At 45.8% G+C, this 19,757-nt stretch overlaps 3 protein-coding genes across 7 annotated transcripts in view; 2 read left to right on the forward strand and 1 right to left on the reverse strand.

Annotated features, from left to right (window-relative positions):
• EIF3B (eukaryotic translation initiation factor 3 subunit B) overlaps positions 1 to 2,380 on the reverse strand; it is a 33,062-nt gene extending 30,682 nt beyond the window's left edge. The window contains exon 1 of the mRNA XM_050966308.1: positions 1,660 to 2,380. Within this exon, the coding sequence (XP_050822265.1) occupies positions 1,660 to 2,110 (451 nt within the window). The 5' untranslated portion in view covers positions 2,111 to 2,380. The remainder of the gene's footprint in view (positions 1 to 1,659) is intronic.
• The window catches only part of MRM2 (mitochondrial rRNA methyltransferase 2), a 338,368-nt gene that overhangs the window by 285,430 nt on the left and 33,181 nt on the right, over positions 1 to 19,757 (forward strand). The window lies entirely within an intron of this gene.
• SNX8 (sorting nexin 8) overlaps positions 2,598 to 19,757 on the forward strand; it is a 34,552-nt gene continuing 17,392 nt past the window's right edge. Inside the window, exons 1-2 of one of the 5 annotated variants that reach the window (XM_050966335.1) lie at positions 4,098 to 4,199; positions 5,236 to 5,398. Coding sequence is in view for 2 of the 5 variants with exons in the window: in XM_050966332.1 (XP_050822289.1) it covers positions 10,270 to 10,327 (58 nt within the window). In the remaining 3 variants the exon portion in view is untranslated. Of the gene's footprint in view, positions 2,765 to 4,097; positions 4,200 to 5,235; positions 5,399 to 9,164; positions 9,223 to 10,243; positions 10,328 to 15,471; positions 15,552 to 19,757 lie in introns of those variants that run through there. The other 4 variants (XM_050966334.1, XM_050966336.1, XM_050966332.1 and 1 more) reach the window with 4 other exon arrangements.

Raw genomic sequence — 19,757 nt, forward strand, 5'->3', positions numbered from 1 at the left:
ACAGTTTTAGAGTTTAACTGTTTTAATGCGGTAAAGTAACATCTCCCTGCCATGCAATATACACACCGTACATGTATAGTTTACTAGTGGAAATGATTGATTTTCTTATTTCATTTATATGCAAATCAGACACTGCACTTAGTAACTATAGGCTCTCATAATGTTTTTTTGTTTCAATACAGTAAATACAGGTACAGCACAACAGTGCTTAAAAGATTCCACTGTGTGCAGGTTCAGCTGGTTTACCAAGGTCTCACTATAGTAAAGACATGGTTTTTTAGTAGTTTCTCCACCCCTGACCACAACACAACAAATTATATGCATCTCTAGATAATTACACAGGATAGCATTCAACTATATTTTCCACATAGCCACACAGCTTGGATTCACTAGTACTACAAAAATTGCTCTTCAGCCATTGCATTCTGAAGATCACATAAGAGCAACCCTATCTATCCACTCACTGATGCAATGACCCTTCTCCACCCATCTCAAAACTTTTCACTCCACCAATCACTGGTGTTTGACAGGCTAGTCTGAAAATTCCTGTGCTAGATAATCCAAAATAACTAAAGGATGAGATCTGGGAATGATCAAGTGAATTACTTCATTGTCCTAGGCTGGCAAATATGCAGATACTTGCAAATGTTAGTGGGTTTAAGAATAAAAGGCAATTAAGTGTATCAAGTATTTTCTGGTGCATTAATATGAAAGGTACTTAGGTTTGGTTTAATAAGTTTTATATGATAATAAAAACACTTCTTTAACATACTTCTTGTTTAAGTGTACTCGAAATACAGCAGTACTAATACACTATACTAATATAGAAGAGGCTCTCTACTGCTCACACACGTACAGAAGGCATCTGCTAACACTGTGAACCCTTCATGACAGAGACTCTATCCCCACTGTGCATTTGTATGCATAACAAAGTGAGGACCCTATCCTGAAGGGGATTCTGAATATGGTGCTGTAATAGAAACACCACATAGTAGCTAGCATATGCTGGATGTGAAAGACGCCTGCTCGGGACCCCGGGTGCGAATGCCAAGTAACGCTACACACTGCGCAGCAGATCACAGGGGCTTGTGATAGCATCAGCTCGAGTTGTACTCCCCCCCTCCCCTCAGTGCAATCGGACCAACGGGCACGGGGGGAACCTGGGGTCTCGAGGACACGGAGCCTCCCCCGCACCCCCAGCGGCTCACCAGCAAGAGGACCAGGACACACGGCCCCTATGGAGCCGCTTCAATGGTGCCCCAGCCTTGCTCTTCTCAGCAAAGGGAGCGCTCGGCGAGCCGGGCCCAGCGATTCCCGTCGGGCCGCCCACGGGCGAGACTTGGGGCAGGACACGGGCGGTCGCCTCCCTCGCGCGGCGCCGGGGACAAGGGAGGACGGAATCCAGCGGCCAGCGCAGCACGGCCCAGCCTGCGGACTCTACGCCCCCGCACCGAGGCCCGGGCAGGCACCCAAGGCCCCGCTCTCTAAAGGTTCCACAGACCCGTGGGCTCTGCAGCTCGCCCCTTCCCGCCTGTCCAGTTCTGCGCTGCTCCGGCTGCCTCGGGAGGCCCAGGCCCACCCCCGGCGCCTGGAGGCCCGGCCCAGCCTGACCAGGCCGAGGCCCCCGGCGGCCCAGCCACGCAGCCCCGGCCTCCGCACCTTCCTCGCTGATGTCATCCACGAAGTCCTCGGGGTCGCTGAAGGAGATGTCGTCCTCGGGCTCGACCTCCTCCCGGTCCCCGGCCTCCACCTTCTCCTGGGGGGTCTGCTGGCCGGGCGGCTCCTCCTGGCTGACGCCGCCGTCCTCCGCGGCCGCGGGCGGCTCCTCCTGCGAAGTGGGCGATGGCGGCGCCGGCTGCTCCTCCTGGGAGCCGGGCGATGATGGCGGCGGCGAAGACGCTTCCTCCCGCTGCGGGGGACCGTCCGGCTGCTCGGGCTCGTCCCCGGACCCCTCGGCTCCGGCCGCCGCGGGCGCCTGGCTCTCCTCCGTCTCCTGCATGGGGAGGGGGTCGCTGCTGGGCCGGCCGCGCTCCGTCAGGCTCTCCTGGGAAAGGCAGGGGGGAGGGGAGTCTCCTACTGCTGGGCCATGTGCGCGAGACCCGGCGGGCATGGCGAAGCAGAACACACCAACTCCTAGTGGGGGGGGAGGGGGGATGTAATTTTTCACTCAGCACCTTCCTCTCGCCACACGCTCTATAATCACCCGGCCCTCTTCTCCCTCCTGCTCCTTACAGCGCCAGTCGCGACTTCAGTCCCTACCTCCCATCAAAACCAATTCTCCCTTTTTTCATACACCCGTTTGGTTTAGTCCAACATGGTAGCCCTCGTCAACAGCCCTAGCTGAGGCATGACTGAACCATCTTGGAAGATGGAAAGGGAGAGATACCAAATATCCCTCTCTGTATAGGTTAAAAATAAAATGCACCCTGGGTATCAGATACAGCAGCATATTTAAGACAAGGGGGTAAAGTGAGAAAACGGTATAATAATAGGATAATATATCGCTGGTACTCCTACAAATGTTGTGTAGTGGATTTGTCCAAGGCGTGGACGCTACCAACTCCAATCGAAGGGAGAGTGGGGCGGTAAAATTTGAACCCTCAGTAAGAAGGGGTCACGTTCAGGGTGGTACGGTCCAACCAGGGCCGCCACATCAGCTCGCTCTCTCTCTCTCTCTCTTTCACGTGGTCGGAAGAGCTCTTCCGAGGGAGGTTTCCAGGCGCTGGGAACAGGGACACGTGACCGCCATGACACTAGAGGCAAAGTATGAGCTTGAAGTGACCCTGATGTACCAGGGTTATGATGAAACTCGGATTTCTGTCTGGGGCAGGGACCTTGGGAAAAGGGGTACGGACTTGCTTACCTCCAGGGAGTCCTCATCCCATTGCTGCACCTGAAAGGGGCTAGGGTATGGGATACACAACAATGAAGCTTTAGTGCATCATCTGCAATCTAGCCACAGCCTAAATAAAGTATGGGATGATGTGCTGTTCACATGGGGCCCCATGTGCAGTGAAGCCTTAGATGGATGGACATGGGGGAGTCACCGCCTCATCAGAAGCAATAGAAATGGGACACAGAACTGTTTTCTGTGTTACTGGTGCCTGGATAAAGAGTGGCTAAAGGTACCATTTGCTGATGCAATGAGAGATAGTGGCTGCCTCAAAACTATTTATTTAGAAGGACATCATCAGCTTGAAATCTAGTCATTTTGTAAATATTACAAAAGTCATTTCGGTTGACTACATCGGTTGCTCTGCCAATTTTTGTGATTTTATAATCAATCACATTTTCACCCCTTTAAAAATATCTCCCCTGCCACCAGCAAGGATGCTGTCTGATGAAATGACAATTCAGGAGAAACACTGAATATAATTCTATGTAAAGTGCAGTCAAAGTCATAACATAAAACTGGAAAACTAGAGAAAAATAATTTTTCTCTAAGCTCTTTTCCGTGCTCTTTAAGTGTCATTTGTAACAATATTGGGTTTTAAATTTCAGTGTGTTGCCCTTTTAATTCCCACATTTCCTACAGAGGCGATCGGCAAATGATTTTCTGAGCAAGCCCACCTATTAGTTATGGGTGCATTACCTGCCAAGAAGCCATGTAAATTCTGGTAGGAACTCTTCAGGCCTAAGACCAAAGGAAAAAAAATGTAAAATACCGTTTGATGTTTGTGACACGGTATGATGTATTCAGAGTGGCATATATAAGTCAGGATGTGAACATGGGCCTTAGAGTTGATTGTGGATATCTTCTCAATTTTAAAGTGACATTTAGGAGAAGAAACTTGAGGGGGAAAAATCAGGAAATCCAGATTTGTTATTTTGCAAACTAGTCACAAGATGTCACTCTAACTCCTCTCTAATCTAGCTGACTTGGTGTACAGTAACTCCTCACTTAATGTTGTAGTTATGTTCCTGAAAAATGCGACTTTAAGCGAAATAATGTTAAGCGAATCCAATTTCCTCATAAGAATTAATGTAAATGAGGGGATTAGGTTCCAGGGAATTTTTTTTCACCAGACAAGACAATATTTTCTATATATATACACACACACAAGATAAGTTTTAAACAAGCAATTTAATACTGGTTGAGGTGGAGGAGTCAGAGGGTGGGATGTTTCCCTTACTGCTAAATTATGAACTAGCAATTGGCTGAGCGCTCAAGGGTTAACTCTCTCACTAGAAGGCAGCAGGTCCCCGGCGCGTACTCCGGGAGGTGGAGGCCTCTTTGCCGCCCGCTGCTCGGGCCTACCTCGACCGGGTCCTGCAGGAGGGCACACCCCGCCCAACCCCCGCCCCAAGCCCTCCGGACCTTTTCATCGGGCCTCTGCCCCGTAGGCCTGACCGGCCCACCCGCCCCTTCTCCGCAAGCCGGCTGCACGACCTGCAGTCGGTCCGTTTCCAAACCGCGCCAAGGAAACAGCTCTACACACTCGTGCTCCACACCCTTCACTTCCTCACCCTCATGTCCCGCCCCGATACGAAGTGGCGGGACCTCCTGCCATTTCTGGAGGATGAGGAGCCCCGGTGGGCCAGCCTCTACTCCACCCTAGTCCCAAGGCCCACTGGGGATATCAGTTGGCGGCTCCTCCATGGGGCCGTGAGCACAGGCGTTTACTTGGCACGGTTTACCCCTGTCCTGGACACCTGCCCCTTCTGCGGCATGAGGGAGACCCTGGCGCACGTTTACTTAGAGTGTGCCAGGTTGCAGCCCGTACACCGGCTCCTCATTGCCATCCTATTACGTTTCTGGTTGCACTTTTCCTCTCACCTCCTTCTGTACGCACTCCCTATCCGTGGCCCCACGAAGTCCCGGGACCTCCTGGTCAACCTCCTCCTCGCCCTGGAAAAAAAGGCCATCCATGCGACCAGGGAGGGGAGGTTGGCCGATGGAGACTCCGGTGACTGTGGGGCTTGTTTCCGATCCATGGTCCGATCACGCATCCAGGCGGAGTTCCTCTGGGCGGCGTCCACTGGCTCTCTTGACACCTTCGAGGAGCAGTGGGCGCTGTCCGGGGTTCTCTGCTCGGTGTCCCTGTCCGGTTCCCTTCTTCTGACCCTTTGACCTCACTCCTGTCCCTGTTCTTTTATTAGTTGTCCCCCGAACTCAGTGTGTTCTGTGGCCCTGTGGTTCCTCCCCTTAGGCTGGGGGAGGATCCTTTAGCAGCGGGCGGGCTTTGCCCGCCCACTTCCCAGACACCCAATAGATACAAGGCAGCAGGAATGGAGGGAGGGGGTATGTGTGTGTGTGTGTGTGAGAGAGAGAGAGAGATGTGCATTTCCCCTTTAAGTACACTGCCTTGTTAATTAGATCAGATCGCTGAGACTAGCTGCTGCAAGCTCCCTCTGTCCTGAGCCCAGGTGTGTCCTCCCCTGCTCTATGGAAGATGGGGTAAGTGGGGTGCAGGGAGGAAGGGGACAGCCTGATATTAGACCCCCTCTTCCTTTCCACCCCCCCCCCCCCCAAAGCAAGCAGGAGTCTCAGGGAGCAGCTCCAAGGCAGAGGGCAGGAGCAGTACATGGCAATGGGGAAAGGAACAGCTGTAATTGCTGCTGGGTGGCTGCAGCACAGGAAACTTAGGGGAGTGGGGAGCTGATAGGGGGAGCTGCCGATCCACTCTGATTCCAAGCCCTCATCAACTAGCTGCAAGGGGTAGCTCTTCCTGCAAGCAGTAGACAAAGCAGGTGGCTGCTAAACAAAGTTAGAAGGGAGCATTGCACAGCTTTAAATGAAAATGTTCCCTAATTGATCAGCAAGATAACAGTGAAACAACATTAACTGGGATGACTTTAAGTGAGGAGTTACAGCATTTATTTGGCATTACATATTCTCCCCTGGGCCCCAATCCTCAATGGTATTTAGGCATATAAATAACTTTGAGGATCTAGGCCCTGAAGCTCTTAAAGAAGGAAATTTAGAATGGGCTATTTTTATGCAATGAGGGATCCAATAATAGATTTTTTTTTTCAGTTAAATTTTTGATTTGCATATCAGGATCTTGACTTTAGTTTGCAGCAACATTAAGTGAAGGTGCTGGGGATGGAGCAGAGCTATCTTCAAACTAACCATTTTTTCTTTTGTTACCACTTGGATTAAACACATGACCTTCCCCCCTCTCTTTGCCTCTGTAGTCCCCCTTCATTTGCAATAACTTTCAGCTTCTCTTCTTTTTTATGTCTTTTAATTTCTATTGAAACTACTCCGCTGCCCATATGCCAGCTGTTTTTCACTTCTTTTTCATTGTCTCTCTTTCCATCCTTAATCAGCAGTTTCAGGATTGGGTGGGTGTGACAGAATGTACTCCTGTGTCCACACCCTACACACTGTTGTAATAATCTTTGTATAAAATATGCCTTGTGAGGTATGATCTGAAAACTCATAATTTGCTGGTCCATATTGTCTTGATAAAATGCATGTGGCAACATTGTATCTGAAGTTATAAGATTTCCCTGTATAATGTTATTAACATGTTCCAAACCTGGCAAACAGGTCTGTCTCAAACAAAGGATTTTGTGCTCTGCTTAATTTGCATTTAAGTAGCAAACAACATCATCAGGCAGGAAGGGTAGACAAAGAAACCTCAAACAGGTGAGGAAAAGCAGCAGGGAACATCCTTCTCCATAGACTGTCTGTGTCTTGAATCTCAGCCAGGATGTTTTCCAAGAAGGGAACTGACACTATAAAAAGAAGGAACAAACACTCCAATGTGCCTTCCCTCTCTCTTTTTGTCCATTGATTCACTGCACCAGAGCAGGTAAAGAAAGCAGCCACTGAACTGCAGAAAGGGTCCTGAGATAAGAAGTTTTAGTTAATAAGACTGTTGAGAACATGTAGTGAGAAAACTTTGCCTTGAATTTAACATAATTTGTTAAGTTGGGGACCAGTTGCATTTTATCTTTATTTTTTTTTAACCATTTCTGACTTATTCCTTACTACTTGTAGTCCCTTAAAGCCTATCTCTTTGTACTTAATAAACTTGTTTTATCTAATGCAGTGTGTTTAAACTGAAGTGTTTGGGAAACTGTTTGGAACATCAAGTATGTGCATATTATTTCTGTTAAAGCAATAACACAAACATACAACCTGAATTGTCCAGGAGAAGGCTGGGCAGTACAAGACATACATTTATTGGGGAGGGAGGGGGAAATCTAAGACTAAGAGTGAGTTGAGGTCACCCTGAGTATAACTGAGATTGGTATGAGCCAAGGTATGGTTGGCTAGCTACAGCACACACAGAGACATAGCTGGGAGTAATTTGCCTGCTGGAAGCTGTTTATGAGCAGTCCAGACTGGGCTAAAGCAGCAAAGCATTGTAAAGGGTACCCTAGGTTAGAGAGCAGGGATGACACAGCTACTCATTAGTCTGGATTGTACACTGGTATGTCACAGTGGGGGAGTTTCTAATGCTCAAGGTTTTAAGTACTGACAGTTGGGGCTGATCATGTAAACTCTCTGCATACAGGAAAATGTAGGTAAATACCCACTATGTTTGTAGCATTGAGCTCATTGGCCCCTGCCATCTCCATGGTGCAAATGACCCAAATCTTTTTTTCCCCTCTCCCTAACAATTATTATTATTTATATTACACTAATGCCTAGCAGTGTCCTATCCACTAGTCCATGTTGCCTCTTATTGTGTTTATCATAAAAATGAAGGGTCAATGGCTTATGCTAAAGAAGACCTTTTAAACCCGAGTCAGATGGATTACGTTTTTCCACAATATTTTTCTGCGTGACTACACCTATAGTGTGCAAAAGCAATTCTAAATGCAGAATGCCATATTTGTATTTGGGCATGATAATAGTTTACAAAGATAAATACAATCCAAGACTTATGGCTAAATGATTCTGCTATACATTTTGTTTCCAAATTATACTGTATATCTACACAGAAAAGAGCATGGGGCTTGATTTTTAGAAGTGCTGAACATTCACAACTCCCTCTTCCCTTCCTGTCTATGAAAAGTACAAATGGCCTACTAGCTCAGATATCCTCAACCAATTCATATTACCCTGTACAGCAAAGGGCTTATCAGCTTCAAGATAATCCTACTGGTTTATTAAGAAGATGGAGTATCTGTGCTGTATTCTTTTAATTGAATAGTCAGTTTTACTCTGCTTCCTATTTTATTGGGGGAGAACAGCATAAGAAGGGCTAGGGCAAGAAGGATAAGGAGAATTTTTGGGTCATTCACATCTTTTGGGTGGGGAAGCAGCATGAAAACAATCCAAGGGAGAGTAGCATGCCCATGATTATCGAGGTCTACAAGTCTCCCTTAGTAAAGTATCTTTCTGTGTCTCAGTTTCCCTCTGTAATAATGGGGATACTAATTACCTATCTTGCAGAAGTAAAATGAAGATTAATTAGTGAATGTATGTACAGTGGTTTGTAAATTAAAAGTGAGAAGTATTACTGTACTGTAGGTTGGTAGCATTGTAATGAGAAGATTCAGAATTCATAAACGTTTAATTTTACATTCCCTCTGCTTTCTTGGATGTGTTTTCACAAAGACCATTATGCAATATGTCTTATTTATTTATACTAGAATCAGCCATATAGTTCCAGACTATGTACAGTGGTTTGTAAATTAAAAGTGAGAAGTATTACTGTACTGTAGGTTGGTAGTATTGTAATGAGAAGATTCAGAATTCATAAACGTTAAATTTTACATTCCCTTTGCTTTCTTGGATGTGTTTTCACAAAGACCATTATGCAATATGTCTTATTTATTTATACTAGAATCAGCCATATAGTTCCAGACTGAGAAAGAGCTATTAGTAAAATAAGATGAAGTTATGCATCTCTGAAATCCTCATCTGATGTACCTTTTAGAAAATACATCTGTATGACAAGTTTCTCATGTTTGTATGCTTTATGATGCATGAAGCATACAAACAGTCTCTACTGTATTAGAATTAAAACTATATAACTATTGATACAATATTTTCCCAATACCTTTGGAAAAGACATTATTTATTTCATTTTGCTGTTTACAGTGGTGTTGCATAGAAGTTGACATGCATCATAGGTTTACAGTGGCTAGAAAGCAAAACATTTTATTGAAAATGTTGAATTTTAGGGACATTGGGGAACTTTCTGATTGTGTGATCAGACAGCAACAAAACTTCTATGCCATTAACAAAAATGTAGACTCTGCAACAACAACAAAAACCAAAAGTTTTCCTGCAGTCTCTCAAAGGGCAAGGCTGTTGAGGTAAGAAATTTAGCCCACTTTGACATCAATTACAGGTACGGACAGCACTGAAGGGGCTGAACTTTTCAGTTCATTATTGATACCAACGTATTTGTCTGCTTAATTTGTTTCTCATAGTATGCGTGGTGATATCTGCAAGGAAGTTTATATCTCCAGTAGCCATTCTGGAGACCAACCACTTTATACACCTCTACCCCAATATAACGCAACCTGATATAACACAAATTCGGCTATAATGTGATAAAGCAGCGCTCGGGGGGGATGGGGCTTCGCACTTTGGCAGTTCAAAGAAGTTTGATATAATGCCGTTTCACCTATAACACAGTAAGATGTTTTTGGCTCCTGAGGACAGCATTATATTGGGGTAGAGGTATAGTATCCCCTTCTGGTTTCCAGTACAATGTTGGTTCTGCCTTCTCTGTCAGGTAACTGGTTGTTGGACTGGTCACCTACATAATGTTTTTTTCTACCTTTATGATGTCTTAATTATTTATTATGAATCAATATTAAAATTTAACTGCTTTTACAGTACTCCAAGACCCTCAGTCAGCAGACAGAGGTTACCACCTGTTCTAGTATTTTTGAATTTAACAAGGTTGACTGTAAGAAAGTTGATGGGTCCCAAAATTATCTTGAAGCCATGAACTGTAAGTGGGTGTGTTAAGTGCTTTGTTAAACCAGGGCCATTGTCACGTTGTGATAGGATGGCATTTAGCTGGAATACAGTGATGTCTGGGTGTGATGTGCTCCTGCCAGAACATCACAATGTTGTGTTGTGGCAGGACCACGCACCACAAGGGTGTTGCATCAGAAAGCCGTGGTATGGGTGTCCCCATCTCGCCTCTCTGGGCCCCTTCCTCGCCTGGGAACCCCCCCCGTGCCCCTTCACTTCTCAACCCACAAGACCCAGCAGCCCCGGACATCTCCCCTCAGCGCGACCCAGGGCAGGCGGAGTCGCACTCGGACTCTCCGGCCTCCGCTCCGCCCCCTCAGTCGGGCGGGCGCTGAGGAGGAAGGGGAGGGAGGCCGCTGGGATCCCGGGCTCACATGACCGCTGGCGAGATGGACGGGGAGGTGCCCGCAGGCTCGGGGGGAGCTGGCACAGGTACGGGACTGGGGGGCTGCGAGGGCTGCTTCGCCCCGGGAGCTGGGGCTGTCTCTCCCCCTCTCCCCGCCACCGCCATCCACGGGAGCCGGGCGCAGGAGGAGGGGCTGTCGGGGTCTGTCTCTCTTCCCCCTTAGACCCAAGGGAGCCGGGCGCAGGAGGAGGGGCTGTCGGGGTCTGTCTTCCCCCACCACCACCCAAGGGAGCTGGGCACAGAAAGAGGGAGTGTCGGAGTCTGTCTCTCTTCCCCCCCTAGACCCAAGGGAGCCGGGCGCAGGAGGAGGGGGTGTCGGGGTCTGTCTCTCTCGCCCCCAGACCCAAGGGTGCCAGGTGCAGGAGAAGGGGGGTCGGGGTCTGTCTTCCCCATTTCCACCCAAGGGTGCCAGGCATAGGAGGAGGGGGTGTCAGGGTCTATCTTCCCCACCACGACCCAAGGGAGCTGGGTGCAGGAGGAGGGGGTGTCGGGGTCTGTCTCTCTCGCCCCCAGACCCAAGGGTGCCAGGTGCAGGAGAAGGGGGGTCGGGGTCTGTCTTCCCCATCTCCACCCAAGGGTGCCAGGCATAGGAGGAGGGGGTGTCAGGGTCTATCTTCCCCACCACGACCCAAGGGAGCTGGGTGCAGGAGGAGGGGGTGTCGGGGTCTGTCTCTCTTCCCCCCTAGACCCAAGGGAGCTGGGTGCCAGAGGGGGAGGTGTCGGAGTCTGTCTTCCCTACCGCCACCCAAGGGAGTTGGGTGCAGGAGGAGGGGGTGTCAGGGTCTGTCTCTCTTCCCCCCTTAGACCCAAGGGAGCTGGGCGCTGGAGGAGGGGGTGTCGGGGTCTGTCTTCCCTACCACCACCCAAGGGAGCCGGGCGCAGGAGGAGGGGGTGTTGGGGTCTGTCTTCCCTACCACCACCCAAGGGAGCCGGGCGCAGGAGGAGGGGGTGTTGGGGTCTGTCTTCCCTACCACCACCCAAGGGAGCTGGGCGCAGGAGGAGGGGGTGTCGAGGTCTGTCTCTCCTCCCTCCCCCCCAGACCCAAGGGAGCTGGGTGCCGGAGGAGGGGGTGTCGAGGTCTGTCTTCCCCACCACCACCCAAGGGATCAGGGTGCAGGAGGATAGCATGTGTCAGGGCTGTCTCTGCACCTCTTCCCCCACCTAAGGGTTCCGGGCAGGGGAGGATGGGGTGTCAGAGTCTTTCTTTCCCCCACCCAAGGGAGCTGGGTGCAGGAGGAGGGGGTGTCGGGGTCTGTCTTTCCCTAGGGCCGGGTTTCCAATTAGGTGCAGTAGACACGCGCTAAGGGCGCTGGCATTTTAGGGATGCCTTACCTCTCTCAAACTGTGTGCAAGAAGATGATCAGCTGGGGGATGACAACGCTGAAGATGCTGTGCCTAGGGGCACGTTAGGTGTAAATCTGGCCCTGTCTCTTCCCCACCCAAGGGAGCCAGATACAGGAGGAGGCGGTGTCAGGGCTGTCTCTTCCTTCTCTCCACCAACTGGGAGATGGACATAGGTGGTGGCAGGTTTCAGGGCTGTCTTTCTCTTTCAGTTTAACTGAGAGCATCAGGGATGCCTTGCTCCTCCCCGCCTCCCCAGATGAGTTAGGCAGGGGAGGGTGTTTGTCAGGGCTGCCTTCTCCCCTGCCCTCACCCCTGACAAAATGCTGAGGAGGAGGCATGTAAGAGCTGCCTCTCACTCCGGAGAGCTGGGCGGGGGCCATATGGTGGCGTGTACCAGGGCTGCCCCACTCCACCCATTTCCAGAGAGAACTAGACTCACAGTGTTGGTCTGCAGGGATGCCTCAGCCAGTTCCATTCCCCAGGGACTTGGGCTGAGGGGTATTGATGTGCCCTCCCCATATCTTGGTGATGACCAAGCCATAAAGAGGCAAACTGACTTGCCCAGTGACTCTGTGGATCATGGGCTCTGTTAGTACCTGGTTCACTGAACTAGTCTTTCCAAGGTTTTGACCTCAGGTATGAGTCGAGTCCATTCTCATCTTGTGTTTAGCCTGCCTCCTTGTGTAGGGAGAGAGCTGGTAGTGAACTCCTGTATCTTGGCTGAGGTTGGTGCCTGCCTGTAAGGGAAGCTGTTACCACTGGAGGGTAGAGAGAGTTAATGGATTGCAAAATCAAATGGTTTTTATACTGAATGAATTGTGAACAAGATCGCAGTATGTTCAGGGCACTATTTGCATTTGTTAAAGATGTGGATACGTTTTTAATGGTTCCCTTCTCCATAATTTAATCTGAAAACTGAATAGTCTAGCAAACTGTGAAACACTCTAACTGGGAGTTAGAGTGGACACTTTCATACCTGCTAAAATGAATACTTTTCAGTGTTTTGTTTTACTGTGGCTATGTAAGTGGATTCTGTGACACTTTAAACACTTGGTGAAATTTATGATGCAGTCTGCTAGGTACTGTCACCATAGACAGTCTGGGCAGACTCTCCACGATGTGGAACACTTCTCCTTTCCCAATTGACGCAAGCCAAAAATAAATCCTAACTTGAAAAAGACATTCAGCTGCATTTTCTTAAAACTTCAGCATTGGGAGCTGTTCTTAAGATCATGACCTTGGGTGAAACTTGCAGCACTTTCTGCCAGTGTTGGTTATGCAATGAGAAAGGGAGGGAGCTTCTGATGTGTCTTATTTATTTATTTTTAATATATGTTTTTTAATTCACTAGACTCCTGGTAATTAACGATGGGATGGGGGAGGGACAGTTGTATGATCATCTCCATCTCTCTGAAAGGCAGGGTACGCCCCCCTGAAAGCTGATCTATTGGATTTTTAATCAGATATCAATTGCAGAAGGACACTTTTCTGCCAATTTTATCTTTGAGGGAGGAAAGCGAGAGACAGTTAATTAGAGCAGCTTCAGACAGCTGATCACTAATTATTGTTCTGTGGGTAGTGTTCTGTGTCCACTTGACAACACGCAAAGGTAGAGTTAACAAAAAGTAGGTAGGCTTTATGCATGAAAGAAATAATAAGTTTGGTAGGATTGCTTCCAGCATCAGGTATGTGCGTCCTTTTGTAAACCCTACAGATATGGGGTTACTGCATTTCTCCTCCTTGATCATGTTTGTAAAATAAATCTGGGCTGTTGCTGCCAAGGATCAGTGTAAGAGATTAGAAGTGTCTTTGTGAGATGGTGTTCTGTAGTACCAGAGAGCAGGCTTGGTTAGGTGTGTCTGTTGTGAAAAGTTCTGATCTGGTTGCTTTAGGAGGCTTATAATGATGGAACAGTGATGGTGTTTTGGCATAGCCTGTTTCTAATCTGATTTTCTGTCTAGTACTTCTGTAACTGACTGACTTGCTCATCTTCATTGGTCTTCCTCTGACAAATATTGTATTGTAAACTGTGGGAGTGAATCTTTATTGGGTTTTAGTGAAGGAAGCCTTGGCTGTGGAAGGGATGGTAGACTGGATGAACTTGCAAGGTTACTTCTATCTCTAGCATTGTGGTGTGGGTTTTATGGTCCCTGTTTTAGTCTGAGATGGTTGAGCTCCTCTTCCGTAAACCACCACAGTTTACATGGCTGCTTATGCTCTAGGAAGGCCAAAGTCTTCTCTTCTTTACAATAGTGAGGCTTCAGACAGGCTGTTGAGGGATTTTCTGTAGCAGGACAGGTGGACTACTAATCTATTTGCCTTTCTTTGTCCCTAGAATGAAAGGTACTTTTTAACAGAATCTAATTATAGAAGGTTAAAAAGTAACATTATTTATGCAAGTCACTCTTTCAGAAAATAGCTGGCACTAGTAAGTTAACTTTTTGGTTGTTTATGCCTGTACTGCAGCTGTTTGGAGCTGATGATTATTATGGCTAGTCCTGAAAGCCAAGTGCACTGCTAATTCCAGCTGTTTATTTTTCTCTAGTGGTAAATCTTTAACTGTCTGTGCAGACCTTGTGCACCAGAGAGGAGAGAATTTTACTGGTTGCAGGCAAGTGGAATTTACAGTCCCCACTCCCCCTGAAGCTTTCAGTTCTGAACATAAGGTCTGTAAATGCATTGGCTAGGAATTCTACTCTTCAATAATATTTGGAAGGGGGATGAGAGATTGGTTTAATTGGTGTTGTCACCAAACTGGTCTTTTGCCAATGCACTAGTTTTACTGCATGCTAAATGTATAGTTAAAATACTTTGTCCCTAGTTTTCGTCTTTAGATAGCTGCTTCACGTGCAAGGGAGGAAAAAAATGATAGTAGAGCAGGATAGTTGTTTCCTTTGGATGGGGTTCTTCAGGCCTGAGTAAATAAGGCAGGGGGACTGTAGAAGCTTGACAGTTTCTAATTTTAGAACTTCTCGTGGAATGTACCTAATGCAGTTTCATCTTGCTGGGGGATTCTAGCAAGGCTGCTGTGGCTGGTGACTTCCTGAAAACCATCTTCAAACAGGAAAGTCTTTTGGACAGCAGTTACACGCCTAGTCATTAAGCTCAGGTTATGTTTTGAGTTTAGGGGCTAAGCTTTGTTTCAGTTACTATTTACTTTTTATCTCTTGTCTCACCCGTATGTTAATAGCAACAGTTTATTGATCTTGAATTGAGGATTGAAATCTGCACTGGCCATGACTTTGCTCTCTCTTTAGTCCATGGGAATATTCCTCAATGGATTTTTTCCTATAATCCGGCTATTTCTCCAATTTGTAGCTGTATCTCACTTAATTATTATTATTATTTGCATTATTGTAGCTGCACATTGGGACTATGATCTTCTGCCTAGTTTGTGGGTGGAATGTGCTCTGGGTACAGTATAAGGACTCCTTGTCTTATCGAGACTTGGAAAATCACTTGGCGAACAAGTAGCATGGTTGACACAAGGCTGGGACTCAGGAGGCTTGGGATCAATTCCTTCTTCTCAAACACAATCACTGTGTGAGATTAGACAAATAATTTAATTTGGACACAGGTTTCCCTTCTGTAAAATGGGGATAATGATACTTATCTTTTTTTGTGAAGCATTTTGAAGTCTGTGACTGAAAGGTGCTATAGAAATGCTAATTGTCATTGTTTTATTAAACAGTCTTCAGGTAACATAGTAGCCGAATGTTTTGAGTGGTGCCATTAATTCCCTGCCTGATCCACAGAATTGGAAGTGAAGGCTGGAGCAGCCCTTGCAGGTGGTGAAGCTCCAAGACACATGCTTGAGACTAAAAGGTCGTCACCAGGAATGCTTGGGTTGGACAGACATGAAAAGTGAAGAGCAAGATCTTTCTAGTCCCCACATCGTAATGCTTTGTAATTATCTATTATGGAATTGAATAGGTGTCCTTTTTGGGTGTGTGGAAGGCTGGTGTGGGGTGGAGGTTGCAGGCAGCTGTATGTTGGCGAGAAGGGAGGAGCAAATATAGTATAATTCATGAGCCCTCAGCTAACAGAAGTTACAGCTGAAGGGAAACCTAATGGATAGCTTACTTTGAACCTGGTCAGAAGAATGCCTTCTCTTTCATATTGAACACAGACCTGCATAGTAAATAGAAGACTCTCCTGGACAAAGTGGACTGGATTCTCCTGGGTCTCGCCCTGGTAGATCAGATGAATTTACAGGAGATTTAAAAACAAGAAAAACTCCTGACAGCTGAGTATCAAAAGCATGCTAGGCCCCATGATGGGGAAAGGAAGAGCTTCCTTACAACACACTTTTAGAGTTACTGTTTTTTTTTCTCTTTGAGATTTCAAACTATGTAAGACCTTTCAACATAAGATGAGGGAAGGAAAACAAATTGAATTTTCAGTTGGGGGACAAGCCAGATGTTCAAGGAAGGTTGGTATGGACAAGACAAGTGGGGAATTAAGAGGTGAGGGGATTGATAGGGGTTAACTGATATAGTAAATAGATTATATGTTTAATCTGTAACTCCTGAGGTTTTGGTGGAAGGGAAAGGGAAATGCTGATGAATGATACTTATGTTATTGTTTCAATGCTCCTGGCTCAGAAGTGTAACTGAAACATCTGTTTTTGCCAAGGGGAAATCTGAGGTCTCCCCATGCATAAATGTATAGCTCTGGCTTCCCTCTTTTGAGATGTGAAGCCACCTCTTCTCCCTGAGGCTGTGACCTGTGATAGTGATGAGGAAATTTCAGCTTCCTTTCCTGAAGGGTTAGCTTTGTTGCTTCCAGAAATTTTTTGTCTTCTTGTAGGAAATCTGCTGTTGCTAACATAATAACTACTTCTATGGCACCTTATATTGGATGCCGGAGCCCTTTAAAACCATCAATTAATTCAGCCTCAAAACCCACTAGTGAGGTAGGGAGTTGTTAGTTTTTATCCATCTGTAAAATGGGGATAACAAAGTTTGGAGAGTTTGACTTGACAGAACTTGACCAGGAATAAAACTCCTACTCCTTGATTCTATGTCCTGTGCCTTAACCACTAGACCAGGGATTGTCAGCCTTTGGCACTGGGCCCGTCACGGAAATCTGCTGGCGGGCTGGGACTGTTTGTTTACCTGCAGCACCCGCAGGTTTGGCCGATTGCAGCTCCCGCTGGCCATGGTTCACCATTCCAGGCCATTGGAGGCTGTGAGAAGTGGTCGCCAGTGCATCCCTCGGCAGCACATTACCTGCGGATGCTGCAGGTAAACAAACAGTCCTGGCCCGCCAGTGGCTTTCCCTGACGGGCTGCGTGCCAAATGTTGCCGATTGCTGCACTAGACAAACCTTCCTCTTTTTAAAGTAAATGTGCATACATGCATGCATACAAAATTGATGTAGTGTAGCAAAGAGACCTGTACTGGCAGGTGAAATCTGCACAATATGGACTTGCAGGTCTTGTGATCCTATGGATGACCAGTTATAGAGAGTGCAAATTGAGAGTCTTCCTGTCTTGTTGAACTAAGTGCATGCATGCAGGAATTTATCAATGACTTGCCATTACTGCAATGGATGGATGGTATCCATGACTATTTTTACCCATATTTGTGTATCCTGACATAAGAGTGCAAAAAGAGCAGCTTCCTTTGAGTTATTCTCTAGGTAAAGGGATGGATTGCAGAAGGTAGCTAAATTCCTTCTGTTTGTTACTAACACTCCCTTATACTGTCATGGAGCACTTCATACCTGATATCTCTGGCATATATACCGTCCCATATATGTAAACCTTACTATATGGTGGTCTGCTGAAATAAAGGGAATGTTTTCACAGGTGTAGCTGTGCAGTTCTATACAGGGCATACATAACAAGAAGGGTTAAATATTTTATTATTTCGAAGGGGGTACTTTTAACTTCTATCAGTTGGCTGAATGCAGCTTCTCGTACCAATGAATTCACACCATTATTCACTAGTTCAGGCCAAGAATCTTGGGTCTGTTCCTAAACTGGTTTCTTTGTCAGTAGAGTGAAAAATGTTGAACAGCTTTAGAGTGTATTGTTCTTTAGGGTTAATACTAATTCCCTAGTACTGTTTTTCCCAAAATAGTGGTAGCTGTTTGTTCTGAAGTTATCCTTTTGTGTTCTTTGACTGTTGGTCTGAGAACACAAGCAGCACAAATGCAAGTTTAACCTGCTTGGTCACCCAGGTTGTATTACACATGCTGATGTTTGGAACAATTATTGTTAATACGAGGGCTGTCAAGTGATAAAAAAAAATTAATTGCACGATTAATTGCACTGTTAATAATAGAATACCATTTATTTAAATGTTTTTGGATGTTTTCTACATTTTCAAATATGTTGATTTCAGTTACCACATAGATTACAAGGTGTACAGTACTCACTTTATTTTTGATTACAAGTATTTGCACTGTAAAAAAACCAAAAGAAATAGTATTTTTCAGTTCACCTAGTACAAGTACTGTAGTGCAATCTCTTTATCTTGAAAGTTGAACTTACAAATGTAGAATTATGTACAAAAATAACTGTTTTATTTTTGAATGCAATGTAACATTTTAGAGCCTGCAGGTCCACTCAGTCCTACTTCTTGTTCAGCCAATTGCTCAGACAAACAAGTTTGTTTACATTTGCAGAAGATAATGCTGCCTGCTTCTTCTTTACAATGTCACCTGAAAGCAAGAACAGGCGTTCTCATGGCACCGTTGTAGTCGGTGTCGCAAGATATGTATGTGCCAGATGCACTAAAGATTCATATGTCCCTTTATGCTTCAACCACCATTCCAGGGGACACGCATCCATGGTGACCCACCCATTCTGGGGTTCTGCTCAATAACAATTCAAAGCAGTGCAGACTGATGCATGTTCATTTTTGTTATCTGAGTCAGCTGCCATCAGCAGAAGGTTGATTTTTCCTTTTTGGTGGTTTGGGTTCTGTAGTTTCCTCATCGGAGTGTTGCTTTTCTAAGAGTTCTGAAAGCATGCTCCACACCTTGTCCCTCTTAGATTTTGGAAGGCGCTTCAGATTCTTAAACCTTGGGTTGAGTACTGTAGCTATCTTTAGAGATTTCAGGGGAACCTGAAGTACCTTCTTTGCGTTTTGTCACATCTGCAGTGAAAGTGTTCTTAAAATGAACAACAGGTGCTGGGTCATCATCCGAGACTGCTATAACATGAAATATATGGCAGAATGTGGGTAAAATAGAGGAAAGGACATACAGTTCTCCCGCAAGGAGTTCAGTCACAAATTTAATTAACACTTTTTTTTTTTTTTTTTTTTTTAAAAAACAAGCATCATCAGCATGGAAGCATGTCTTCTGGAATGTGGCTGAAGCATGAAGGGGCATATGAATATTTAGCATATCTGGCACATAAATCCCTTGCAATGCTGCTACAAAAGTGCCATGCACATGCCTGTTCCCACTTTCTGGTGACATTGTAAATAGGAAGAGGGCAGCATTATTTCCTATAAATGTAAACAAACTTGTTTGTCTTAGCGATTGGCTGAACAAGAAGCAGGACTAAGTGAAACTGCAGGCTCTGAAGTTTTACATTGTTTTGTTTTTGAGTGCAGTTATGTAACCAAAAGAAATCTACATTTGTAAGTTGCACTTTCACCACAAAGAGATTGCAGATGAAGTATTTGTATGAGGTGAATTGAAAAATACTATTTCTTTTGTTTATCATTTTTACAGTGCAAATATTTTTAATAAAAAATAATATACACCAATTTCAATTACAACACAGAATACAATATATATGAAAATGTAGAAAAAACATCCAAAATATTTAATAAATTTCAGTTGTTGTTTAACAGTGCCATTAAAACTGCAATGAACTGCGATTAAAATTTGTAATCATTATTAATTTTTTTAGTTAATTGCATGAGTTAACTGCGATTAATCAACAGCCCTAGTTACCACAGACATAAATGTGTATTATCATAATTGATGCATGCATGCATAGACATGCATGCATCGACAGTCTTGCAATTTAAACAAGCTACAAAACATTTCAGGAGAGATTGGGTCTGGGGATTATTGATGAGGAGAAGAGATTCTTTGAAGAGGTGGGTGTTAGGCAGGGGACTAGGAAAATAAGGGGGTGCTTGATAA

This window comes from Gopherus flavomarginatus, chromosome 9, assembly GCF_025201925.1.
Source record: "Gopherus flavomarginatus isolate rGopFla2 chromosome 9, rGopFla2.mat.asm, whole genome shotgun sequence".
NCBI lineage: Eukaryota > Metazoa > Chordata > Testudines > Testudinidae > Gopherus > Gopherus flavomarginatus.